Below are 24,368 nucleotides of genomic sequence, written 5' to 3'. Positions count from 1 at the left end.
TTGTTTTCTGTTTAATTCTACAACTAAATTAAAAAACTTAGAATACCTTATTAGAGGAAAATGAAAATTTATCAGTGATGAGGAGGAGTTCTTTTCCTGAGCAGGAAATACTTCATGGTATTTGAAATTCATTCATAGCACTCACTGACATGTTTTGTACGTTTTCATTTGAAGGGGTGGTTTCCTGAGCCGTCGTTCATAGACCACTTGATGGTATTTAGAGTGTGAATTCAGCAATGAATTCAGATGAGATCACAGAATGTTTTCCTTGGCACAAGAGCTCAATTAAATGTTGAGGAAAATGTGGGGTTTTTTCTTAGCTCTGAATGTTCTTCTTACCATAAACTAACAGTAGGCAAGGGTATAGGGGGACAGTCCCATGAAAGATAAGAGTGGGATACCTTTGGTGTTTATGAACTGCTTTTGTCTGTGGTGATAGGGATGGAAATATGATACCAAATGCTGAACTTCAAAATCGATAAGACTGTTAACAAAGCTACAAATAAAAAGTGTGGGGAAGGCAGAAATCTGATTGTATTATGCAAAAGAATGTTAATAAAAATTAAAGTTAGAAAACAAAATTGACAGAATTTAAAATCCAAACATAAATTATTCCATGACTAATATCATCAAACAACGTAAAATGAGAAGCAAGATAGGAGGAATGTAGATCATTAATCCAAAGAAAAAGGAGATTAGCACTTTATGTAGATTAACCACGGATGATCCTGTAACATTTAGCATGTCACAGACTTGTTAAAGAGGAACCTGTTGTACTGGTGTGAGGAGTATGGGCTGCAGTACATCCTGGTGAGCATGGAGAAGGTTGAAAAACCATAACAAGAGGGGCCTTGGGGTCCGAGAGACAGCTGAAGGGACTCCACAATCCAAGGTACCACACAGAACCAAAGGAGCAGTGGGAAATGGTGGAGCTAGTTTAGATGCCTGAGATATGAAACCAGACAAAAGAGCACTGCCAGCAACTGTCATGCTCTCTGCCCTCTGCCATTTTCCCCAGGTTCTGCAAGCCACACCAAAAGGTTTTCCTTACCCTGCCTGCTACCTCCATCCTCCCTCTCCCAAAACCAACTCCACACCAGGCACGACACACCAGACACGTGACCACAGCACCAACCCAACCTGTGACAAGGAGGGAGGGAGACACGACTTGGATGCAGGAAAGTTTTATTGTTCCCAAGAGGGGCAGGAGAGACTCTCAGAGACACGGTGGGCAAGAGTCCAGATCGTCTGGTTGCCATGTGCTGGGGGAGGCAGAGGGATTTTTCCTACAGCATGGCTTGTCGCTCCGGATGCCCCCTTGGTGCAGCACTGCAGATCCCCAGGGCTTGGCCGTGCAGCCCGGCAGAGCCTTTCGGGTGGAGGTGGTGCCCCGTGCGAGAGCCGGGAGGAGAAGGGAGGGGAGGAGAGCAGAGGGCAGGAGAAGAGGGCAGGGAAGGGGCGAGGGTGTGCGGCACTGGCAGCTGCCCAGGCCCTGGCTGGGGCTGGGGCTGCTCAGCAGCGCTGAGTGCCTCGTGCCCGCCGGCTCAGCCCTGCACGGGGGGTGGTGTTGGCGTTTGGGCTGGGGCCAGCGCCTGGGGCTGGGCTGGGTCTAGCAGGGCCCACAGGTGTCCCAGAGCTTCTTGCTGTAGCGGGGCAGCGCGCAAGGGCTGCAGGCGGGAGAAGCGTAGGCTCTGCCAAAGGTGCAGAGGCCCCCCGAGCCCAGCGTGGCCCCAGCGCCGTAGAGGCCCCCCAGCCCCAGGGAGCCCCCAAAGGCGGGTGCTCCGGAGGAGCCCACCACGGCTTGCTGGGGGAAGGAGCTGAGGATGGGGCCGGGGAAGGTGACCACGACGGGGGGCGGCTGGATGAAGGCCGACGAGTCGGGGCACTGCCGGGCGCACAGCTCGTTGCAGCTCTCGGCGATGGGCTGGGGGACGGCGACGCCGGTTTTCGGTGGGCACAGGTCGTAGCAAGACATCTTTGTGTGGGATCGGACGGTGCTCTGCAGAGATTGCAAGAGAAGAGCAGAGGGAAATGGTTGAGGTGGAGAAGGTGGCACAGGGAGCCACGAGGAGAAGCGCTCACAGCCTTACCCTGTTTCCCGAGGAGTAGGTGGCCAGAGCAGTGGATGGGAGAGCGTGGCAGAGGCAGAGCTTTTATACCATCCCCGCCATTGCTCAGCACCCCCTGGGCCAATCTGAAGGCGCGGCACTCCCTCCTGCCGATGACAACGGGGCTGTCCTGCTCCTGCCGCTCCCTGAGTCAGCATCCCCTCGCCAGAGCAGCTCACGCCGCCTCAGAGGCTTTCCTGCCCTTTGTGCTTCAGGGGCTGAACGGCAGCAGGTATCTGACAGGCAGGGGCTGCTGCAGAAGGTCCTTCAGACCTGACAGCCAGCTCCCAGCACGCCCACGGCAGCCCCTGCCCAGCACCGGCCCCCAGCAATGGGGCTCCCGGGACACCTGAGAGGGGCTGGAGCGTTTGGGTCACGCCTGGCACGAGCGTGGTCCGCGTGGGCCCGCGTGGGGATCTGTGATCCTCACACCATGCGCCTCAGGGACGGGCATGAGGGATCTCTCTTCCCGGAGATGGGCAGAGGCCGATGGCCAACGCCTGCAGGCAGATGGAGGCCGGCTCCCCTGGGCTGGCGAGTGATGCATCGTGCTGAGCAGGCAGTGCCACAGAGAAGCACCTTTGATTTGCCATTTCGTAACCTCGCACCTCTGTAGATTAGAGCCACACAGCGCACGTCATGCGGTCACTGGTATGCGGGAGGCCTTTGCGAGGCCGCCTTCTTGGCCAGCACCACCACCCTGGTCTTCCCTGTGGCTCAGCCAAGGAGCCGTGGGGCCGCCCCGAGACCAGGCCCTTGGGGAAGAGCTATGGCACGCAGGGCGCTGGCAGTCAGCCTGTGTCACGCTGCGTGCCCTCTTACACCCCGAGATAATGAAAAGACGCCGCGGCTCGTTTGGCCCATGAGGTGGCAGCTGGCAAGTGTCCGAGCAGGGGAATTGCCGGGGCTGATAGAGCGGGTTGGGGCTGGTGAGGAAACGGCGTCAGCACAACATCCCCGCGCCACGCAAGGATGAAGCAGGGGCTTGGCTGCCACGAGCCACGTGCCCCCAGCTTGGCCAGCTCCTCCCCACCCTCCCTGGCCCGGCATAAAAGCGCTGCCCTCCGTGAGCTCTGGCATCCACCGCTCCTGCCTCGCTCTGCTCAGGAAAAGGGTAGGTGGGTGCCTGTGGGCCTGGGCCTCCCCTGGCAGGGGCCGGCTCAGGGCCCCCGTGGCCAGGAGAGCTCTGAGGGCAGCCGGCGTGCTGGCAGCTGGCTTGGACGGGCAGGGCGGGCTGAGTCGCCGCGGGAGGAGGAAGGAGCCCCGTGGCCGGGACACGCAGAGCCAGGCCCTGCACAGGCTCTCGGGCAGGCTTTCTGTGTCCTCGGGGTGCAGAGAGCAGGGCGCTGAGTGGGGCTGTCTGAGTAAAGGATTAGCAGTGGGCAGTGAGGGCAAAGCAGTGGCTGTGGCCTCTCCAGCTGACTGGCACCGAGCAACTGGGCAACAGGGAACCGTGAGATCTCTTCCTCACTCCTATTCTCTTTCCTTGGCACCGTGTGTTTCAGGCTCAGCTCTCTCACACAAAGATGTCTTGCTACGACCTGTGCCCACCGAAAACCGGCGTCGCCGTCCCCCAGCCCATCGCCGAGAGCTGCAACGAGCTGTGCGCCCGGCAGTGCCCCGACTCGTCGGCCTTCATCCAGCCGCCCCCCGTCGTGGTCACCTTCCCCGGCCCCATCCTCAGCTCCTTCCCCCAGCAAGCCGTGGTGGGCTCCTCCGGAGCACCCGCCTTTGGGGGCTCCCTGGGGCTGGGGGGCCTCTACGGCGCCGGGGCCACGCTGGGCTCGGGGGGCCTCTGCACCTTTGGCAGAGCCTACGCTTCTCCCGCCTGCAGCCCTTGCGCGCTGCCCCGCTACAGCAAGAAGCTCTGGGACACCTGTGGGCCCTGCTAGACCCAGACCCACAGACCCCACAGCCCCTGGGACCCCTCAGCCTCACGCCTCCTCTCCTATCTACGTTCCTTCTCCTCGCTCCCTTTTCCGTATCTCCTCCTTGCTCCTGCCCATGCCCAGATGCACGACTCCACCATCATTCCACCGGGCACTTGCTGGGACCTCCAACAGCCACCGCCTGCAAGAAGCCTGAAGGAACAGCTCTCTTGAAGCCCGCAGGGACAACCTGCCTGCCTCTGCCTTAGGTGTCTTGCTCCACTGGGAGTTTTTCTGCTCCTTCAATAAAACCATCCTGCATCCCACACCTGCCTCTCTGTTTTCCTTTTAAGCAGCAGCCTGGGCTGCAGGGCTCCCTGGCCCCGCACGTGGCCCCGTCAGCGGCGCCAGGGACATGCCCCAGCCCCAGCAGAGCCGGGCTGAGTTGCCTTTGGGGAGAGCCCACAGCCCGGGCAGCTCTGGCCACCCACGGTCCCGCAGCGCAGCTCCAAGGGCCCTGCCTGAACGTCGGCAGCTCCTTTGTCTGCAGGACCTGAAGCCCTGAGGTGTTTGCAGAGCTCCAGCCTCTCTGGACACAAGCGCGTTGTAACAGGGCCTGGGAGCCCTCCACGGTCAATGCCTGCCATATCTACAATCCCTTTCTGCCTCCACCTGCCTTTTGAAGCCAAAAAGAAGCAGCAATCGGGAGGTTTCCCCTTACTCTTCCTTATCCCCCTCCCTTTTTTATTCTTCTTCACTTTTCCAATCTACCTTACTCCCCGCCTTCTTCTCCTTCCCGTTCCGTTTCCACTTCTTGTCCCTCTTCCGCTCCGCCTTCCCATTCTTCATTCCCTTCCCCTTGTCGTCTAGATTCTTCTTCATTTGCTTCCTCATCCTCTTCCCCTTTTTGTCAGCTTTTCCTCTTCGCTTTCCATTCCCCTGCTCTATCCTCTTCCAATTTTTCCCTCATCTTTCCTTTCTCCTTCACTTTCCCTTAGCCCTTCCCTTAATCCTTTGCCATCCCCTTTAATTTCTCCTTTCCCTCTTCTTGCTGACGCTCTCCCACCCAGCAAAGACACACACCCGCAGTTCTCACCTGTTGCCTGCCGCAGACTCACAATCACAGAGAGCACCTCCTGATAATTGTGGCGGGAGCCTTTGCAGGGCATCTTGCCATGCTGCAACCTCAAGCAGAGAGACCCAGAGCCGGCTGTCCAGCACTCTGTCCGGACTGCTTTTGCACGTCTTCCACGACAGACACTCTGCATGCTCCTGAGGCAGCCTGTTCCAGTGCACGGTCACCCTCGCGGTCAAGAAAGGTCTTTTAGGATGCTGAGGTGGAGCCTCGTCTGCTTCAGCTCACAGCCACTCTCTTTTGCGCGGGCACTGGACACCTCTGACAAGAGCCTGGCTCCACCTTCTTGATCCCTTCCCTTCAGATGTGTGTGCACGTTGATGACACTCGCCGAAGGATGCTCAGGACCAAGATGAAAACTGCCATCGCTCACAGGACCATGTGTCGACGACCATTCTGCAGGTGGGGGATTAAACACTGCCTCTTGTCCAGCCTCCTCTGTGCAGGTGCCCGCAGATGCTGCCGTGCTTCTGCGGAGCAGCGGGACCCGGCGGAGCTGGTGCCGCTCCTGGGCTCAGGAGACCAGGCAAAGGAGCACTGCCAGCGCCTGTCCTGCTCCCTGCCCTCTGCCCTTTCCACAGATCCTGCAGGCCCCACCAAATTGCTCTCTCTCCCCTTCCTTCTGCCTCCATCCTCCCTTGCCAAAAACGGACCCCTCTCACCTCACCTAAGCATCTCTGGAACACCATTTCCCCTCCCACAGCTGTCAGGCACCCGACCCCTAGCACCAACCCAACCTGTGACAAGGAGGGAGGGAGACACGACTTGGATGCAGGAAAGTTTTATTGTTCCCAAGAGGGGCAGGAGAGACTCTCAGAGACACGGTGGGCAAGAGCCAGATCGTCTGGTTGCCATGTGCTGGGGGAGGCAGAGGGATCTTTCCTACAGCATGGCTTGTCGCTCCGGATGCCCCCTTGGTGCAGCACTGCAGATGCCCCAGGGCTTGGCCGTGCAGCCTGGCAGAGCCTTTCGGGTGGAGGTGGTGCCCCGTGCGAGAGCCGGGAGGAGAAGGGAGGGGAGGAGAGCAGAGGGCAGGAGAAGAGGGCAGGGAAGGGGCGAGGGTGTGCGGCACTGGCAGCTGCCCAGGCCCTGGCTGGGGCTGGGGCTGCTCAGCAGCGCTGAGTGCCTCGTGCCCGCCGGCTCAGCCCTGCACGGGGGGTGGTGTTGGCGTTTGGGCTGGGGCCAGCGCCTGGGGCTGGGCTGGGTCTAGCAGGGCCCACAGGTGTCCCAGAGCTTCTTGCTGTAGCGGGGCAGCGCGCAAGGGCTGCAGGCGGGAGAAGCGTAGGCTCTGCCAAAGGTGCAGAGGCCCCCCGAGCCCAGCGTGGCCCCGGCGCCGTAGAGGCCCCCCAGCCCCAGGGAGCCCCCAAAGGCGGGTGCTCCGGAGGAGCCCACCACGGCTTGCTGGGGGAAGGAGCTGAGGATGGGGCCGGGGAAGGTGACCACGACGGGGGGCGGCTGGATGAAGGCCGACGAGTCGGGGCACTGCCGGGCGCACAGCTCGTTGCAGCTCTCGGCGATGGGCTGGGGGACGGCGACGCCGGTTTTCGGTGGGCACAGGTCGTAGCAAGACATCTTTGTGTGGGATCGGACGGTGCTCTGCAGAGATTGCAAGAGAAGAGCAGAGGGAAATGGTTGAGGTGGAGAAGGTGGCACAGGGAGCCACGAGGAGAAGCGCTCACAGCCTTACCCTGTTTCCCGAGGAGTAGGTGGCCACAGCAGTGGATGGGAGAGCGTGGCAGAGGCAGAGCTTTTATACCATCCCCGCCATTGCTCAGCACCCCCTGGGCCAATCTGAAGGCGCGGCACTCCCTCCTGCCGATGACAACGGGGCTGTCCTGCTCCTGCCGCTCCCTGAGTCAGCATCCCCTCGCCAGAGCAGCTCACGCCGCCTCAGAGGCTTTCCTGCCCTTTGTGCTTCAGGGGACTCAACGGCAGCAGGTATCTGACAGGCAGGGGCTGCTGCAGAAGGTCCTTCAGACCTGACAGCCAGCTCCCAGCACGCCACGGCAGCCCCTGCCCAGCACCGGCCCCCAGCAATGGGGCTCCCGGGACACCTGAGAGGGGCTGGAGCGTTTGGGTCACGCCTGGCACGAGCGTGGTCCGCGTGGGCCCGCGTGGGGATCTGTGATCCTCACACCATGCGCCTCAGGGACGGGCATGAGGGATCTCTCTTCCCGGAGATGGGCAGAGGCCGATGGCCAACGCCTGCAGGCAGATGGAGGCCGGCTCCCCTGGGCTGGCGAGTGATGCATCGTGCTGAGCAGGCAGTGCCACAGAGAAGCACCTTTGATTTGCCATTTCGTAACCTCGCACCTCTGTAGATTAGAGCCACACAGCGCACGTCATGCGGTCACTGGTATGCGGGAGGCCTTTGCGAGGCCGCCTTCTTGGCCAGCACCACCACCCTGGTCTTCCCTGTGGCTCAGCCAAGGAGCCGTGGGGCCGCCCCGAGACCAGGCCCTTGGGGAAGAGCTATGGCACGCAGGGCGCTGGCAGTCAGCCTGTGTCACGCTGCGTGCCCTCTTACACCCCGAGATAATGAAAAGACGCCGCGGCTCGTTTGGCCCATGAGGTGGCAGCTGGCAAGTGTCCGAGCAGGGGAATTGCCGGGGCTGATAGAGCGGGTTGGGGCTGGTGAGGAAACGGCGTCAGCACAACATCCCCGCGCCACGCAAGGATGAAGCAGGGGCTTGGCTGCCACGAGCCACGTGCCCCCAGCTTGGCCAGCTCCTCCCCACCCTCCCTGGCCCGGCATAAAAGCGCTGCCCTCCGTGAGCTCTGGCATCCACCGCTCCTGCCTCGCTCTGCTCAGGAAAAGGGTAGGTGGGTGCCTGTGGGCCTGGGCCTCCCCTGGCAGGGGCCGGCTCAGGGCCCCCGTGGCCAGGAGAGCTCTGAGGGCAGCCGGCGTGCTGGCAGCTGGCTTGGACGGGCAGGGCGGGCTGAGTCGCCGCGGGAGGAGGAAGGAGCCCCGTGGCCGGGACACGCAGAGCCAGGCCCTGCACAGGCTCTCGGGGAGGCTTTGTGTGTCCTCGGGATGCAGAGAGCAGGGCGCTGAGTGGGGCTGTCTGAGTAAAGGATTAGCAGTGGGCAGTGAGGGCAAAGCAGTGGCTGTGGCCTCTCCAGCTGACTGGCACCGAGCAACTGGGCAACAGGGAACCGTGAGATCTCTTCCTCACTCCTATTCTCTTTCCTTGGCACCGTGTGTTTCAGGCTCAGCTCTCTCACACAAAGATGTCTTGCTACGACCTGTGCCCACCGAAAACCGGCGTCGCCGTCCCCCAGCCCATCGCCGAGAGCTGCAACGAGCTGTGCGCCCGGCAGTGCCCCGACTCGTCGGCCTTCATCCAGCCGCCCCCCGTCGTGGTCACCTTCCCCGGCCCCATCCTCAGCTCCTTCCCCCAGCAAGCCGTGGTGGGCTCCTCCGGAGCACCCGCCTTTGGGGGCTCCCTGGGGCTGGGGGGCCTCTACGGCGCCGGGGCCACGCTGGGCTCGGGGGGCCTCTGCACCTTTGGCAGAGCCTACGCTTCTCCCGCCTGCAGCCCTTGCGCGCTGCCCCGCTACAGCAAGAAGCTCTGGGACACCTGTGGGCCCTGCTAGATCCAGCACCAGAACCTTCTTATATGTCAGGATTGGAGAAATTTAGAATCTAGTTTTCTCAAATATTGTAATTATTTTTTTTTTTTCTGGAAAGACTTCATTTTGCTCTTCGTAATCTTTTATTTTCACAAAGTTTCTTAGGTCTCTAATATATTTCTTTGTACATTTTCATATCTTATATTTTCTTTTTCTCTCAATATTTGTCTTTATTCATTTTGTCATGGGCTTCATTAAAAATATTGTATTTATTTAGCTGTTATTTACTTTTAATCTTTAGAACTCTAATACTCAAATTTTGTATTTTCATATTTTAATTTCTTGTTATTTCTATTGTCTTCCTATATTTTGTTTTATATTCTCTGATTTTTTCATCTTGTTTTTCTCAATAAATCTTTTATGCATCAAATTTTTGCTGGTTTTAAATCTTTTTTTTACTCTGAACATTGTTGACTATTCCCCTGACTGTATACACATTCATTATGTAGATGATGTTTTGATTCTCTTCCATAGTGCATATTCTTCCTTTCCTTCCAGTGATGTGGTATATTCACACTCGTTATATATTTCTGCTATAGATTGTTATGAGCAGTTCTTTTCATTCATGGCCAATTTAGTATATATTTATTGGAGAGAGCAACATATTTGAAGATTCAAAATAGCTTTTCCATCCTGTAGGTATTTTCTTTCTTTTAAGGTTTTTCTTTAACTTCAGAAGTTATGTCTTGCAACTTGGTCCTTATGTATTTTTCTTGTCTCTTATGCTTAGATAATCAGCATATGATTAGCAATAGATTTTCAAGTAGATTTTCAAAGAGTTTTCTCTGGTTGATGGTGGTACTATTAGGGTATAAAACATTCATTTTCATTAACTTCTATGAAAATACACTTTAAATTCTTTCCTATGTTAAATTTTGTCACACTTCCTCAGTTCTAAAATGTACTTTGAGTCACTAGGTCTCCAGACCAGTGAAATACTCCTGTCTCTCATTTAAAATGCAGAAATTATGATTAGCCTTGAAAATATCACCTTTCAATTCTCTTAATCTCCTGTCTGTAACATCCAGCTTTTCAGGTTCACCCTTTCTGATTGCTTGAAGTTCTAGAGAGACGCTGGAAAGAAGAGGAAGTTTTTATCGCAGTCTACCAGGCTCCAGCTGAAGAGACCTAGAGACACTGTGAAAGGAGCAGCCTATCTTGGATGTCACAAAAGGGAAAGCAGGGCTGGGACAGAGCTGGCTAGCCCTGGCAGCTACGAACCACAGTCTGATTAGGGGAGTGATATGACTGACCGTGTCTCCCTCTTTAGACTGATGCTATTACTTACCATTGGGACACAGAACACATTAACAACAAAACAGTGTGCATAAATCACTAGTCAGTGTTTCTAAAGTACTTTGATACCCTTTATTCCTGAGTTGCTTGAGAAAATTTGTGGTAAGCACTTTTTTTTTCCCATGGGAACCCCCAAAAGACATTTTATAATTCAGAGAGCATTTAAAGAACAATATTATTAAATACAAAGTAATGCTACCAAGTGAAGAGAGGAGATAGAGGACTTTGATGTAAAGAAGGTTCGTTGCCCTGAGACAGAGTAATGAGGCACAACTTGCTTTAACTTGCAGCTTTTGTGGTAAAATGTAAATCTAGGCAAGGAACTCAGCCCCAAGCTGGGAGATGTGGATTGCAGGAATTCACTTTCTATGCCTGGAGACTGTTTTTTTGTCTTCCTCTGCAATAAAGGCAGGGGTGCAGTTTTTGTTGGGAAAACAGTCACTTGAGCCAACTGTTGTTTCCGCTTACCTCCCCAGCCACAACTCCTCCCAAATTGCAACAATACAAGTCAGGAAAAGAAAAAAGAAAAGAAAAGAAAAGAAAAGAAAGAAAGAAAAGAAAAGAAAAGAAAAGAAAGAAAAGAAAGAAAAGAAAAGAAAAGAAAAGAAAAGAAAAGAAAAGAAAAGAAAAGAAAAGAAAAGAAAAGAAAAGAAAAGAAAAGAAAAGAAAAGAAAAGAAAGAAAAGAAAAGAAAAGAAAAGAAAAGAAAAGAAAAGAAAAGAAAAGAAAAGAAAAGAAAAGAAAAGAAAAGAAAAGAAAAGAAAAGAAAAGAAAAGAAAAGAAAAGAAAAGAAAAGAAAAAGAAAAGAAAAGAAAAGAAAAGAAAAGAAAAGAAAAGAAAAGAAAAGAAAAGAAAAGAAAAGAAAAGAAAAGAAAAGAAAAGAAAAGAAAAGAAAAGAAAAGAAAAGAAAAGAAAAGAAAAGAAAAGAAAAGAAAAGAAAAGAAAAGAAAAGAAAAGAAAAGAAAAGAAAAGAAAAGAAAAGAAAAGAAAAGAAAAGAAAAGAAAAGAAAAGAAAAGAAAAGAAAAGAAAAGAAAAGAAAAGAAAAGAAAAGAAAAGAAAAGAAAAGAAAAGAAAAGAAAAGAAAAGAAAAGAAAAGAAAAGAAAAGAAAAGAAAAGAAAAGAAAAGAAAAGAAAAGAAAAGAAAAGAAAAGAAAAGAAAAGAAAAGAAAAGAAAAGAAAAGAAAAGAAAAGAAAAGAAAAGAAAAGAAAAGAAAAGAAAAGAAAAGAAAAGAAACCACAATTTCTTTATTAGAAAATGAAAATATCACTATGAAATTATATCACAACAAGAAATATTCATGTTAGGCATTGCAGGAATTAATACCAGGTGTTTCAGCTCTGGGGATCTTCTCAGGGATGACAATGAGAATGGTCTGTAAAATGCCTTGGACATGGGTAAAAACCTAAAAGTTAGAATAAAAGATACTCACTGCTCTTTGAAAAAGCAAAGCAAAAGTGTAAATAATCACAAAAGTATGTAGAATTTTTTTCTGGATAGTATAGTTTGAAATAATGACATATTTTCACCTGATGTACAGCAAATGTGACATCCTATACTACCAGAGGATTTGATCAAGAATACAGAAAAGATTTTTTTTTAATGAAGAAAAGAACATTAATATTGACCCATGACTTCTAATGGCAAAAATCATGATCTAATTAAAATAATATCATGCACCACCTTGTTTCCTGTACATTAAAGTAAATGTGATTGTGTAACAGTGAAGCGTCTAAATCACTCACTCATTTTCATACATCAACACAACAACAAACATTAGTTGGGTTGAACACCAACTAATGAATGTTTGTGAAATCATTACAAAGTACATTTTTCACAAGAAGCCTCAGAACATAGTTGATAAGAGCTAACACCCACAGCATCTAACAAAAAACCTTTATCTGCTTCTTTGATTTCTCCTCAAAATTGTAAGTATTTTGGTGGATCATGGGCAGGGACTTCATACATTCCTGGATGGTGATTTCTTTGACTTTCTAGTGCAAATCAATGTCAGCAGAACCATGGGACCCTTTAAAGCTGAATTTCATTTCCCACATAAACTCATTTAGTGAAACAAAATGATTTATAGCTAGGATTGAGTTTCCACTCAAAAGACTGTTCTTCTCAATGGCGAGCTGTTGGGGAATTGTCATGTGTACTATACTGACTTCATCTGATATTAATGACCACTTTAAATTCATCTTAAGTCAATAAGGTCTATTTAAGTTAAGGGTGGAAAAGACAAATTCCTGGTTAGTCCTAGGATAAGTTGCAGTCTCTTACCAATTAATTTACTAGATAAAATTAAAGGGCTGTTAAGAAAAAATGTACATGTCAGCCAAAGATGAATCTTACAAAATCTCTGAACAGACAAGCTTGTCACAACTTTGTAAAGGAAGGAGTAACATGTGGAGTCAGCTTAATGCACATGGTAATTCCAGTGAGGTCACTATAATGATACCAGGAATTATGCTAGTCAATTAAGATGCAAGATCAAAAAAATCATGATGGTGTAACATGGACATTGCATGGTGTGAGAATTCAAATAAAATCATAACCATGATAAACAGAAAACTTTCATCACTCAAAGCTGCTAAACAATTTCTGTTAGGCAGCCAAATGCAACCCCCAGCACCAAGTGAGTTTCAAACCCCATAGGAGTGCTGAGAAACTCTAAATAAGCTCCAGTCCCTGCGTTCATCTAAACACTTCTTTTGGCTTATCTGCCTTGCAGAGTGTAGCGAGTATCATTTTTTATTTCTTTCTATTAACTTAATCAGAATTTATGTCAGAGTAGTTGCAGATGATTTCTATAGGTATGCTTAGATTTTGAGCAGCATTACATTGTTTCTGTCTGTAACTCTTTAGTGAAAGCACAGGTAAATACAGTATTTGGGAGACTGGGTGTGAGTGCAGAAATTCTGAGAAGATGATGTGAGTGTTTTAAGCTAATTAGAAACATAAATATTACAAATGAAAATACAGTCAATTCACATAAGTATTCTGGTACAGAATTTAAGATAAATGTGTAAGATGTCCACATTTTCAGCTATGTTCAGTGTCAGTCTGGAAGATATAAACAGAGTCCCCTATTTCAAAAAAGGCTACAACTAACTTGGGTTTCTTTCGCAATATTGGGAATATATGTGGTAGATGAGACAGGTTCTTACAACGTCCTTAAGAGTGTGCGTCTGAAAGAACAGTAAGACACATCAATGGGAGAAGATAAATAGGGTCTGATTATTACTCAGACGGTATTAACACAATCAGAAATTTTGAATACAAGTATTAAGCTATTGTTTTTCAAGTTGATCAAGGATCCATATAAAACAAACACCATAGCACAGAAAGGAAAGAAATATTCAACTCACTAAAACAGCATTTGAAAAATAACACATGAAAACTGAATTCCGTCAGTCTATCCACCCCCATCAGTTCCAAAATGATACTAATCCATGCAATTATGTCTTGCTACGACCTGTGCCCACCGAAAAATAGTGCTCCTTTGCCTGGTCTCCTGAGCCCAGGAGTGGCACCAGCTCCGCCGGGTCCCGCTGCTCCGCAGAAGCACGGCAGCATCTGTGGGCACCTGCACAGAGGAGGCTGGACAAGAGGCAGTGTTTAATCCCCCACCTGCAGAATGGTAGTCGACACATGGTCCTGTGAGAGATGGCAGTATTCATCTTGGTCCTGAGCATCCTTCGGCGAGTGTCATCAACGTGCACACACATCTGAAGGGAAGGGATCAAGAAGGTGGAGCCAGGCTCTTGTCAGAGGTGTCCAGTGCCCGCGCAAAAGAGAGTGGCTGTGAGCTGAAGCAGACGAGGCTCCACCTCAGCATCCTAAAAGACCTTTCTTGACCGCGAGGGTGACCGTGCACTGGAACAGGCTGCCTCAGGAGCATGCAGAGTGTCTGTCGTGGAAGACGTGCAAAAGCAGTCCGGACAGAGTGCTGGAGAGCCGGCTCTGGGTCTCTCTGCTTGAGGTTGCAGCATGACAAGATGCCCTGCAAAGGCTCCCGCCACAATTATCAGGAGGTGCTCTCTGTGATTGTGAGTCTGCGGCAGGCAACAGGCGAGAACTGCGGGTGTGTGTCTTTGCTGGGTGGGAGAGCGTCAGCAAGAAGGGGGAAAGGAGAAATTAAAGGGGATGGCAAAGGATTAAGGGAAGGGCTAAGGGAAAGTGAAGGAGAAAGGAAAGATGAGGGAAAAATTGGAAGAGGATAGAGCAGGGGAATGGAAAGCGAAGAGGAAAAGCTGACAATAAGGGGAAGAGGATGAGGAAGCAAATGAAGAAGAATCTAGACGATAAGGGGAAGGGAATGAAGAATGGGAAGGCGGAGCGGAAGAGGGACAAGAAGTGGAAACGGAACGGGAAGGAGCCGAAGGCGGGGAGTAAGGTAGATTGGAAAAGTGAAGAAGAATAAAAAAGGGAGGGGGATAAGGAAGAGAAAGGGGAAACCTCCCGATTGCTGCTTCTTTTTGGCTTCAAAAGGCAGGTGGAGGCAGAAAGGGATAGTAGATATGGCAGGCATTGACCGTGGAGGGCTCCCAGGCCCTGTTACAACGCGCTTGTGTCCAGAGAGGCTGGAGCTCTGCAAACACCTCAGGGCTTCAGGTCCTGCAGACAAAGGAGCTGCCGACGTTCAGGCAGGGCCCTTGGAGCTGCGCTGCGGGACCGTGGGTGGCCAGAGCTGCCCGGGCTGTGGGCTCTCCCCAAAGGCAACTCAGCCCGGCTCTGCTGGGGCTGGGGCATGTCCCTGGCACCGCTGACGGGGCCACATGCGGGGCCAGGGAGCCCTGCAGCCCAGACTGCTGCTTAAAAGGAAAACAGAGAGGCAGGTGTGGGATGCAGGATGGTTTTATTGAAGGAGCAGAAAAACTCCCAGTGGAGCAAGACACCTAAGGCAGAGGCAGGCAGGTTGTCCCTGCGGGCTTCAAGAGAGCTGTTCCTTCAGGCTTCTTGCAGGCGGTGGCTGTTGGAGATCCCAGCAAGTGCCCGGTGGAATGATGGTGGAGTCGTGCATCTGGGCATGGGCAGGAGCAAGGAGGAGATACGGAAAAGGGAGCGAGGAGAAGGAACGTAGATAGGAGAGGAGGCGTGAGGCTGAGGGGTCCCAGGGGCTGTGGGGTCTGTGGGTCTGGGTCTAGCAGGGCCCACAGGTGTCCCAGAGCTTCTTGCTGTAGCGGGGCAGCGCGCAAGGGCTGCAGGCGGGAGAAGCGTAGGCTCTGCCAAAGGTGCAGAGGCCCCCCGAGCCCAGCGTGGCCCCGGCGCCGTAGAGGCCCCTCAGCCCCAGGGAGCCCCCAAAGGCGGGTGCTCCGGAGGAGCCCACCACGGCTTGCTGGGGGAAGGAGCTGAGGATGGGGCCGGGGAAGGTGACCACGACGGGGGGCGGCTGGATGAAGGCCGACGAGTCGGGGCACTGCCGGGCGCACAGCTCGTTGCAGCTCTCGGCGATGGGCTGGGGGACGGCGACGCCGGTTTTCGGTGGGCACAGGTCGTAGCAAGACATCTTTGTGTGAGAGAGCTGAGCCTGAAACACACGGTGCCAAGGAAAGAGAATAGGAGTGAGGAAGAGATCTCACGGTTCCCTGTTGCCCAGTTGCTCGGTGCCAGTCAGCTGGAGAGGCCACAGCCACTGCTTTGCCCTCACTGCCCACTGCTAATCCTTTACTCAGACAGCCCCACTCAGCGCCCTGCTCTCTGCATCCCTGAGGACACACAAAGCCTCCCCGAGAGCCTGTGCAGGGCCTGGCTCTGCGTGTCCCGGCCACGGGGCTCCTTCCTCCTCCCGCGGCGACTCAGCCTGCCCTGCCCGTCCAAGCCAGCTGCCAGCACGCCGGCTGCCCTCAGAGCTCTCCTGGCCACGGGGGCCCTGAGCCAGCCCCTGCCAGGGGAGGCCCACGCCCACAGGCACCCACCTACCCTTTTCCTGAGCAGAGCGAGGCAGGAGCGGTGGATGCCAGAGCTCACGGAGGGCAGCGCTTTTATGCCGGGCCAGGGAGGGTGGGGAGGAGCTGGCCAAGCTGGGGGCACGTGGCTCATGGCGGCCAAGCCCCTGCTTCATCCTTGCGTGGCGCGGGGATGTTGTGCTGACGCTGTTTCCTCACCAGCCCCAACCCGCTCTATCAGCCCCAGCAATTCCCCTGCTCGGACACTTGCCAGCTGCCACCTCATGGGCCAAACGAGCCGCGGCGTCTTTTCATTATCTCGGGGTGTAAGAGGGCACGCAGCGTGACACAGGCTGACTGCCAGCGCCCTGCGTGCCATAGCTCTTCCCCAAGGGCCTGGTCTCGGGGCAGCCCCACGGCTCCTTGGCTGAGCCACAGGGAAGACCAGGGTGGTGGTGCTGGCCAAGAAGGCGGCCTCGCAAAGGCCTCCCGCATACCAGTGACCGCATGACTTGCGCTGTGTGGCTCTAATCTACAGAGGTGCGAGGTTACGAAATGGCAAATCAAAGGTGCTTCTCTGTGGCACTGCCTGCTCAGCACGATGCATCACTCGCCAGCCCAGGGGAGCCGGCCTCCATCTGCCTGCAGGCGTTGGCCATCGGCCTCTGCCCATCTCCGGGAAGAGAGATCCCTCATGCCCGTCCCTGAGGCGCATGGTGTGAGGATCACAGATCCCCACGCGGGCCCACGCGGACCACGCTCGTGCCAGGCATGACCCAAATGCTCCAGCCCCTCTCAGGTGTCCCGGGAGCCCCATTGCTGGGGGCTGGTGCTGGGCAGGGGCTGCCGTGGGCGTGCTGGGAGCTGGCTGTCAGGTCTGAAGGACCTTCTGCAGCAGTCCCTGCCTGTCAGATACCTGCTGCCGTTCAGCCCCTGAAGCACAAAGGGCAGGAAAGCCTCTGAGGCGGCGTGAGCTGCTCTGGCGAGGGGATGCTGACTCAGGGAGCGGCAGGAGCAGGACAGCCCCGTTGTCATCGGCAGGAGGGAGTGCCGCGCCTTCAGATTGGCCCAGGGGGTGCTGAGCAATGGCGGGGATGGTATAAAAGCTCTGCCTCTGCCACGCTCTCCCATCCACTGCTCTGGCCACCTTCTCCTCGGGAAACAGGGTAAGGCTGTGAGCGCTTCTCCTCGTGGCTCCCTGTGCCACCTTCTCCACCTCAACCATTTCCCTCTGCTCTTCTCTTGCAATCTCTGCAGAGCACCGTCCGATCCCACACAAAGATGTCTTGCTACGACCTGTGCCCACCGAAAACCGGCGTCGCCGTCCCCCAGCCCATCGCCGAGAGCTGCAACGAGCTGTGCGCCCGGCAGTGCCCCGACTCGTCGGCCTTCATCCAGCCGCCCCCCGTCGTGGTCACCTTCCCCGGCCCCATCCTCAGCTCCTTCCCCCAGCAAGCCGTGGTGGGCTCCTCCGGAGCACCCGCCTTTGGGGGCTCCCTGGGGCTGGGGGGCCTCTACGGCGCTGGGGCCACGCTGGGCTCGGGGGGCCTCTGCACCTTTGGCAGAGCCTACGCTTCTCCCGCCTGCAGCCCTTGCGCGCTGCCCCGCTACAGCAAGAAGCTCTGGGACACCTGTGGGCCCTGCTAGACCCAGCCCAGACCCACAGGCCACTGGACCCCAGCCCAAACGCCAACACCACCCCCCGTGCAGGGCTGAGCCGGCGGGCACGAGGCACTCAGCGCTGCTGAGCAGCCCCAGCCCCAGCCAGGGCCTGGGCAGCTGCCAGTGCCGCACACCCTCGCCCCTTCCCTGCCCTCTTCTCCTGCCCTCTGCTCTCCTCCCCTCCCTTCTCCTCCCGGCTCTCGCACGGGGCACCACCTCCACCCGAAATGCTCTGCCGGGCTGCACGGCCAAGCCCTAGGGGATCTGCAGTGCCGCACCAAGGGGGCATCCGGAGCGACAAGCCATGCTGTAGGAAAGATCCCTCTGCCTCCCCCAGCACATGGCAACCAGACGATCTGGCTCTTGCCCACCGTGTCTCTGAGAGTCTCTCCTGCCCCTCTTGGGAACAATAAAACTTTCCTGCATCCAAGTCGTGTCTCCCTCCCTCCTTGTCACAGGTTGGGTTGGTGCTAGGGGTCGGGTGCCTGACAGCTGTGGGAGGGGAAATGGTGTTCCAGAGATGCTTAGGTGAGGTGAGAGGGGTCCGTTTTTGGCAAGGGAGGATGGAGGCAGAAGGAAGGGGAGAGAGAGCAATTTGGTGGGGCCTGCAGGATCTGTGGAAAGGGCAGAGGGCAGGGAGCAGGACAGGCGCTGGCAGTGCTCCTTTGCCTGGTCTCCTGAGCCCAGGAGCGGCACCAGCTCCGCCGGGTCCCGCTGCTCCGCAGAAGCACGGCAGCATCTGCGGGCACCTGCACAGAGGAGGCTGGACAAGAGGCAGTGTTTAATCCCCCACCTGCAGAATGGTCGTCGACACATGGTCCTGTGAGCGATGGCAGTTTTCATCTTGGTCCTGAGCATCCTTCGGCGAGTGTCATCAACGTGCACACACATCTGAAGGGAAGGGATCAAGAAGGTGGAGCCAGGCTCTTGTCAGAGGTGTCCAGTGCCCGCGCAAAAGAGAGTGGCTGTGAGCTGAAGCAGACGAGGCTCCACCTCAGCATCCTAAAAGACCTTTCTTGACCGCGAGGGTGACCGTGCACTGGAACAGGCTGCCTCAGGAGCATGCAGAGTGTCTGTCGTGGAAGACGTGCAAAAGCAGTCCGGACAGAGTGCTGGACAGCCGGCTCTGGGTCTCTCTGCTTGAGGTTGCAGCATGGCAAGATGCCCTGCAAAGGCTCCCGCCACAATTATCAGGAGGTGCTCTCTGTGATTGTGAGTCTGCGGCAGGCAACAGGTGAGAACTGCGGGTGTGTGTCTTTGCTGGGTGGGAGAGCGTCAGCAAGAAGAGGGAAAGGAGAAATTAAAGGGGATGGCAAAGGATTAAGGGAAGGGCTAAGGGAAAGTGAAGGAGAAAGGAAAGATGAGGGAAAAATTGGAAGAGGATAGAGCAGGGGAATGGAAAGCGAAGAGGAAAAGCTGACAAAAAGGGGAAGAGGATGAGGAAGCAAATGAAGAAGAATCTAGACGACAAGGGGAAGGGAATGAAGAATGGGAAGGCGGAGCGGAAGAGGGACAAGAATTGGAAACGGAACGGGAAGGAGAAGAAGGCGGGGAGTAAGGTAGATTGGAAAAGTGAAGAAGAATAAAAAAGGGAGGGGGATAAGGAAGAGTAAGGGGAAACCTCCCGATTGCTGCTTCTTTTTGGCTTCAAAAGGCAGGTGGAGGCAGAAAGGGATTGTAGATATGGCAGGCATTGACCGTGAAGGGCTCCCAGGCCCTGTTACAACGCGCTTGTGTCCAGAGAGGCTGGAGCTCTGCAAACACCTCAGGGCTTCAGGTCCTGCAGACAAAGGAGCTGCCGACGTTCAGGCAGGGCCCTTGGAGCTGCGCTGCGGGACCGTGGGTGGCCAGAGCTGCCCAGGGCTGTGGGCTCTCCCCAAAGGCAACTCAGCCCGGCTCTGCTGGGGCTGGGGCATGTCCCTGGCGCCGCTGACAGGGGCCACGTGCGGGGCCAGGGAGCCCTGCAGCCCAGGCTGCTGCTTAAAAGGAAAACAGAGAGGCAGGTGTGGGATGCAGGATGGTTTTATTGAAGGAGCAGAAAAACTCCCAGTGGAGCAAGACACCTAAGGCAGAGGCAGGCAGGTTGTCCCTGCGGGCTTCAAGAGAGCTGTTCCTTCAGGCTTCTTGCAGGCGGTGGCTGTTGGAGGTCCCAGCAAGTGCCCGGTGGAATGATGGTGGAGTCATGCATCTGGGCATGGGCAGGAGCAAGGAGGAGATACGGAAAAGGGAGCGAGGAGAAGGAACGTAGATAGGAGAGGAGGCGTGAGGCTGAGGGGTCCCAGGGGCTGTGGGGTCTGTGGGTCTGGGTCTAGCAGGGCCCACAGGTGTCCCAGAGCTTCTTGCTGTAGCGGGGCAGCGCGCAAGGGCTGCAGGCGGGAGAAGCGTAGGCTCTGCCAAAGGTGCAGAGGCCCCCCGAGCCCAGCGTGGCCCCGGCGCCGTAGAGGCCCCCCAGCCCCAGGGAGCCCCCAAAGGCGGGTGCTCCGGAGGAGCCCACCACGGCTTGCTGGGGGAAGGAGCTGAGGATGGGGCCGGGGAAGGTGACCACGACGGGGGGCGGCTGGATGAAGGCCGACGAGTCGGGGCACTGCCGGGCGCACAGCTCGTTGCAGCTCTCGGCGATGGGCTGGGGGACGGCGACGCCGGTTTTCGGTGGGCACAGGTCGTAGCAAGACATCTTTGTGTGGGATCGGACGGTGCTCTGCAGAGATTGCACGAGAAGAGCAGAGGGAAATGGTTGAGGTGGAGAAGGTGGCACAGGGAGCCACGAGGAGAAGCGCTCACAGCCTTACCCTGTTTCCCGAGGAGAAGGTGGCCACAGCAGTGGATGGGAGAGCGTGGCAGAGGCAGAGCTTTTATACCATCCCCGCCATTGCTCAGCACCCCCTGGGCCAATCTGAAGGCGCGGCACTCCCTCCTGCCGATGACAACGGGGCTGTCCTGCTCCTGCCGCTCCCTGAGTCAGCATCCCCTCGCCAGAGCAGCTCACGCCGCCTCAGAGGCTTTCCTGCCCTTTGTGCTTCAGGGGCTCAACGGCAGCAGGTATCTGACAGGCAGGGGCTGCTGCAGAAGGTCCTTCAGACCTGACAGCCAGCTCCCAGCACGCCCACGGCAGCCCCTGCCCAGCACCGGCCCCCAGCAATGGGGCTCCCGGGACACCTGAGAGGGGCTGGAGCGTTTGGGTCACGCCTGGCACGAGCGTGGTCCTCATGGGCCCGCGTGGGGATCTGTGATCCTCACACCATGCGCCTCAGGGACGGGCATGAGGGATCTCTCTTCCCGGAGATGGGCAGAGGCCGATGGCCAACGCCTGCAGGCAGATGGAGGCCGGCTCCCCTGGGCTGGCGAGTGATGCATCGTGCTGAGCAGGCAGTGCCACAGAGAAGCACCTTTGATTTGCCATTTCGTAACCTCACACCTCTGTAGATTAGAGCCACACAGTGCACGTCATGCGGTCACTGGTATGCGGGAGGCCTTTGCGAGGCCGCCTTCTTGGCCAGCACCACCACCCTGGTCTTCCCTGTGGCTCAGCCAAGGAGCCGTGGGGCCGCCCCGAGACCAGGCCCTTGGGGAAGAGCTATGGCACGCAGGGTGCTGGCAGTCAGCCTGTGTCACGCTGCGTGCCCTCTTACACCCAGAGATAATGAAAAGACGCTGCGGCTCGTTTGGCCCATGAGGTGGCAGCTGGCAAGTGACCGAGCAGGGGAATTGCCGGGGCTGATAGAGCGGGTTGGGGCTGGTGAGGAAACGGCGTCAGCACAACATCCCCGCGCCACGCAAGGATGAAGCAGGGGCTTGGCCGCCACGAGCCACGTGCCCCCAGCTTGGCCAGCTCCTCCCCATCCTCCCTGGCCCGGCATAAAAGCGCTGCCCTCCGTGAGCTCTGGCATCCACCGCTCCTGCCTCGCTCTGCTCAGGAAAAGGGTAGGTGGGTGCCTGTGGGCCTGGGCCTCCCCTGGCAGGGGCCGGCTCAGGGCCCCCGTGGCCAGGAGAGCTCTGAGGGCAGCCGGCGTGCTGGCAGCTGGCTTGGATGGGCAGGGCGGGCTGAGTCGCCGCGGGAGGAGGAAGGAGCCCCGTGGCCGGGACACGCAGAGCCAGGCTCTGTACAGGCTCTCGGGGAGGCTTTGTGTGTCCTCGGGGTGCAGAGAGCAGGGCGCTGAGTGGGGCTGTCTGAGTAAAGGATTAGCAGTGGGCAGTGAGGGCAAAGCAGTGGCTGTGGCCTCTCCAGCTGACTGGCACCGAGGAACTGCGCAACAGGGAACTGTGATATCTCTTCCTCACTCCTATTCTCTTTCCTTGGCACCGTGTGTTTCAGGCTCAGCTCTCTCACACAAAGATGTCTTGCTACGACCTGTGCCCACCGAAAACCGGCGTCGCCGTCCCCCAGCCCATCGCCGAGAGCTGCAACGAGCTGTGCGCCCGGCAGTGCCCCGACTCGTCGGCCTTCATCCAGCCGCCCCCCGTCGTGGTCACCTTCCCCGGCCCCATCCTCAGCTCCTTCCCCCAGCAAGCCGTGGTGGGCTCCTCCGGAGCACCCACCTTTGGGGGCTCCCTGGGGCTGGGGGGCCTCTACGGCGCCGGGGCCACGCTGGGCTCGGGGGGCCTCTGCACCTTTGGCAGAGCCTACGCTTCTCCCGCCTGCAGCCCCTGCGCGCTGCCCCGCTACAGCAAGAAGCTCTGGGACACCTGTGGGCCCTGCTAGACCCAGCCCAGCCCCAGGCGCTGGCCCCAGCCCAAACGCCAACACCACCCCCCGTGCAGGGCTGAGCCGGCGGGCACGAGGCACTCAGCGCTGCTGAGCAGCCCCAGCCCCAGCCAGGGCCTGGGCAGCTGCCAGTGCCGCACACTCTCGCCCCTTCCCTGCCCTCTTCTCCTGCCCTCTGCTCTCCTCCCCTCCCTTCTCCTCCCGGCTCTCGCACGGGGCACCACCTCCACCCGAAAGGCTCTGCCAGGCTGCAGGGCTCAGTCCTGGAGATCTACATTTCCACAGGAAGTTGGAATTAGGAGCAAGAAACCATGCTCTGGAGAAGATACCTCTGCCTCTCCCAAAATATGGCAACCAGATGCTCTGGGTCTGTCCATCTCCCTTTTTTGCCACTCTGCGTGCAATAAATTTTTCTGCATGAAAATCATATCTCCCTCTCGCGTTGTATAAAATTCAGTACCCAGCTGCTGTTTGCAAGCGTATGCTGGTCTCTTCATATTTTACCTGTGGATATTATACATCTTTTCATTCCTAGATCGAAGCAGTTATTTCTGGCTTCTATTCCAGGTCCACATTAATGGTGCTTACATAGGGAAAATCTTCTTTTCCCTAACTAGGGAGAGGAATGATTCAATTACAGAAATGTAGCAAAGAATTGTCAGCAGGTGGTTGGACTGCAGATGCCTCTTCATGAAATATATGCATACTTGGATATAAATATGTATACAGATATATATTCAGGCCATAGTATTTGTGTATTAGAGGGTAATGTCTTAGCTACTATTGATGGTCTTCTGGAAGAAGGCATGATGCTTCCTTCTTGCACTCCAAATTTCATACTTCTACAAAACTGCTATTGTATCTTATTCAGGACATTTTAAACTCTCTTGTGGTCAAAAGCAAACAGAGATCCTCTTTTTCTTAGTTTTACTCAACATGACCATTCCCGCAACATTATTTTACCCCTTATTGTGATACATTTGAGATTAATTAAAATCAGTGTCATTCATGGTTCTTGGATTCATCATGTCTTTTGGAGTAGTAGTGACATGTTTGCTGTCAAATGGAAATTGGATGTGGTTTTCTCCTTGTTTTTACAGGTTCTGCTTATATTACCACAACTGTCCCGTATTCTGTATTTACAATGGATTCACTCAAGATCATGCTACCTCCCTATACTTTACCATTCCCTATTTGGGGATACTCAAAGAATTTTCACTCTTCTGTCACTTCTTTCAGATTATAGGCTGTGTTACACCAGATCTTTTCTCTGTAGTCAGCAGGTGCATGGCTTTGCACTGTATTACTGAAGATTATACCGTTACTGTTACTCCCATCAGTTAAGCCATCTTGTTTTTCCAGTCTTAAAGTATGATTACCTCCTGTTTAATGCCATTCAGCTTTATGTTATCAGAACATAAAACAGAATGCTCCCAAATTATGTGCCAATGCCATTAAAGAAAACAAATAATTAGAGGTTTTCTGAGACAGATCCTTGAGTAACTGATGTAGTAAAGTCCCTTCATTCCTATAGCTTCCATATAACATTAGACAGTAACAGAAAGGGTATCTCTGTGTACTATTTTGTAATCAGACATGAGATCACCCTGAACAAGCATCCAGCCCAGATAGCAGCTATGTAATCATGTTAGCTGAGTGCTAATAGCTCTCACCAATCTTGTTATCTTGGGCTAGGCACTTGCTGTCTGACACAATACACATCTAATTGGGTGCCAGCTGCTACCTGCCTGACACTGCCTTGTTCAGAGAATCTGTGGAAAAGTTGGCAGTCAGAGCTCAGGTGTTCAGCTGTGATCGTGTAGGATTTACACTGAAATACCTCTTAGAGGCTGTGCATTCAAACAAGGAGCCTGGTGTTGAGCAGAAGAGAAACAGGGAGGAAACCAGGCATCCATGTTTTGAAAAGCTGTCCCAGGAACTGCCCTAGGCTGAACAAGCTGGGAGGGAAGAGAGCTTTGCTCAGCACAAAAGAGGTACCTGAGCTAAGCAAGTGCAGGGCTGGTGTGGCACAAGCCAGGAAGTTGGTTGCCAAGCTCCTGGGAATTCATGGCAGC

General features: G+C 54.6%; 8 protein-coding genes across 12 annotated transcripts; 4 read left to right on the top strand and 4 right to left on the bottom strand.

The window, feature by feature from the left end:
* Window positions 1-1,168: 1,168 nt before the first annotated feature.
* Window positions 1,169-2,144, bottom strand: LOC122152566 (scale keratin-like). The gene is made up of 2 exons (XM_042785179.1): window positions 2,091-2,144; window positions 1,169-1,999 (listed from the first exon to the last, which is right to left on the bottom strand). Exon 2 carries the CDS (start codon window positions 1,973-1,975, stop codon window positions 1,610-1,612), a length of 366 nt encoding a protein of 121 aa, XP_042641113.1. The 5' UTR covers window positions 1,976-1,999; window positions 2,091-2,144; the 3' UTR covers window positions 1,169-1,609.
* Window positions 2,145-3,116: 972 nt separating this feature from the next.
* On the top strand, window positions 3,117-4,302 carry LOC122152563 (scale keratin-like). Of its 2 annotated transcripts, none has more exons than XM_042785174.1 (2): window positions 3,117-3,222; window positions 3,614-4,302. In XM_042785174.1, the coding sequence occupies exon 2, from the start codon at window positions 3,635-3,637 to the stop codon at window positions 3,998-4,000; it is 366 nt and encodes a 121-aa protein (XP_042641108.1). In that variant the 5' UTR covers window positions 3,117-3,222; window positions 3,614-3,634; the 3' UTR covers window positions 4,001-4,302. The 2 variants fall into 2 exon arrangements, with proteins under 2 accessions (XP_042641108.1, XP_042641109.1); XM_042785175.1 differs by having other exon boundaries at window positions 3,208-3,226.
* A 1,574-nt stretch (window positions 4,303-5,876) lies between these two features.
* Window positions 5,877-6,838, bottom strand: LOC122152565 (scale keratin-like). The gene is made up of 2 exons (XM_042785178.1): window positions 6,799-6,838; window positions 5,877-6,707 (listed from the first exon to the last, which is right to left on the bottom strand). Exon 2 carries the CDS (start codon window positions 6,681-6,683, stop codon window positions 6,318-6,320), a length of 366 nt encoding a protein of 121 aa, XP_042641112.1. The 5' UTR covers window positions 6,684-6,707; window positions 6,799-6,838; the 3' UTR covers window positions 5,877-6,317.
* Window positions 6,839-7,824: 986 nt separating this feature from the next.
* LOC122152377 (scale keratin-like) lies at window positions 7,825-22,720 on the top strand. 2 transcript variants are annotated; one of them, XM_042785171.1, is made up of 3 exons: window positions 7,825-7,930; window positions 8,322-8,708; window positions 22,291-22,720. In XM_042785171.1, exon 2 carries the CDS (start codon window positions 8,343-8,345, stop codon window positions 8,706-8,708), a length of 366 nt encoding a protein of 121 aa, XP_042641105.1. In that variant the 5' UTR covers window positions 7,825-7,930; window positions 8,322-8,342; the 3' UTR covers window positions 22,291-22,720. The 2 variants fall into 2 exon arrangements, with proteins under 2 accessions (XP_042641105.1, XP_042641106.1); XM_042785172.1 differs by having other exon boundaries at window positions 7,915-7,934.
* LOC122152561 (scale keratin-like) lies at window positions 14,883-16,098 on the bottom strand. 2 transcript variants are annotated; one of them, XM_042785169.1, is made up of 2 exons: window positions 15,964-16,098; window positions 14,883-15,571 (listed from the first exon to the last, which is right to left on the bottom strand). In XM_042785169.1, the coding sequence occupies exons 1-2, from the start codon at window positions 16,081-16,083 to the stop codon at window positions 15,185-15,187; spliced, it is 507 nt and encodes a 168-aa protein (XP_042641103.1). In that variant the 5' UTR covers window positions 16,084-16,098; the 3' UTR covers window positions 14,883-15,184. The 2 variants fall into 2 exon arrangements, with proteins under 2 accessions (XP_042641103.1, XP_042641104.1); XM_042785170.1 differs by having other exon boundaries at window positions 15,960-15,986.
* Window positions 17,042-18,021, top strand: LOC104367819 (scale keratin-like). The gene is made up of 2 exons (XM_032983341.2): window positions 17,042-17,095; window positions 17,187-18,021. Exon 2 carries the CDS (start codon window positions 17,211-17,213, stop codon window positions 17,574-17,576), a length of 366 nt encoding a protein of 121 aa, XP_032839232.2. The 5' UTR covers window positions 17,042-17,095; window positions 17,187-17,210; the 3' UTR covers window positions 17,577-18,021.
* LOC122152562 (scale keratin-like) lies at window positions 19,598-20,470 on the bottom strand. The gene is made up of 2 exons (XM_042785173.1): window positions 20,381-20,470; window positions 19,598-20,289 (listed from the first exon to the last, which is right to left on the bottom strand). Exon 2 carries the CDS (start codon window positions 20,263-20,265, stop codon window positions 19,900-19,902), a length of 366 nt encoding a protein of 121 aa, XP_042641107.1. The 5' UTR covers window positions 20,266-20,289; window positions 20,381-20,470; the 3' UTR covers window positions 19,598-19,899.
* LOC122152564 (scale keratin-like) lies at window positions 21,442-22,720 on the top strand. 2 transcript variants are annotated; one of them, XM_042785176.1, is made up of 2 exons: window positions 21,442-21,512; window positions 21,904-22,720. In XM_042785176.1, the coding sequence occupies exon 2, from the start codon at window positions 21,925-21,927 to the stop codon at window positions 22,288-22,290; it is 366 nt and encodes a 121-aa protein (XP_042641110.1). In that variant the 5' UTR covers window positions 21,442-21,512; window positions 21,904-21,924; the 3' UTR covers window positions 22,291-22,720. The 2 variants fall into 2 exon arrangements, with proteins under 2 accessions (XP_042641110.1, XP_042641111.1); XM_042785177.1 differs by having other exon boundaries at window positions 21,480-21,516.
* Window positions 22,721-24,368: the final 1,648 nt, after the last annotated feature.

Source organism: Tyto alba, unplaced genomic scaffold, assembly GCF_018691265.1.
Source record: "Tyto alba isolate M040663 unplaced genomic scaffold, T.alba_DEE_v4.0 Super-Scaffold_8, whole genome shotgun sequence".
NCBI classification, from domain to species: Eukaryota; Metazoa; Chordata; class Aves; order Strigiformes; family Tytonidae; genus Tyto; species Tyto alba.
This window is presented reverse-complemented; position numbering and strand designations above follow the sequence as displayed.

What these genes read in the sequence shown, in the direction of transcription:
- LOC122152566 (XM_042785179.1), bottom strand. Translation starts at nt 1,975, where the DNA reads ATGTCTTGCTACGACCTGTGCCCACCGAAAACCGGCGTCGCCGTCCCC.
- LOC122152563 (XM_042785174.1), top strand. Translation starts at nt 3,635, where the DNA reads ATGTCTTGCTACGACCTGTGCCCACCGAAAACCGGCGTCGCCGTCCCC.
- LOC122152565 (XM_042785178.1), bottom strand. Translation starts at nt 6,683, where the DNA reads ATGTCTTGCTACGACCTGTGCCCACCGAAAACCGGCGTCGCCGTCCCC.
- LOC122152377 (XM_042785171.1), top strand. Translation starts at nt 8,343, where the DNA reads ATGTCTTGCTACGACCTGTGCCCACCGAAAACCGGCGTCGCCGTCCCC.
- LOC122152561 (XM_042785169.1), bottom strand. Translation starts at nt 16,083, where the DNA reads ATGAGCCACGTGCCCCCAGCTTGGCCAGCTCCTCCCCACCCTCCCTGG. An exon ending in TCGCTCTGCTCAGGAAAAGG is followed by an intron (nt 15,572 to 15,963) that starts GTAGGTGGGTGC and finishes CGTGTGTTTCAG; the next exon opens with GCTCAGCTCTCTCACACAAA.
- LOC104367819 (XM_032983341.2), top strand. Translation starts at nt 17,211, where the DNA reads ATGTCTTGCTACGACCTGTGCCCACCGAAAACCGGCGTCGCCGTCCCC.
- LOC122152562 (XM_042785173.1), bottom strand. Translation starts at nt 20,265, where the DNA reads ATGTCTTGCTACGACCTGTGCCCACCGAAAACCGGCGTCGCCGTCCCC.
- LOC122152564 (XM_042785176.1), top strand. Translation starts at nt 21,925, where the DNA reads ATGTCTTGCTACGACCTGTGCCCACCGAAAACCGGCGTCGCCGTCCCC.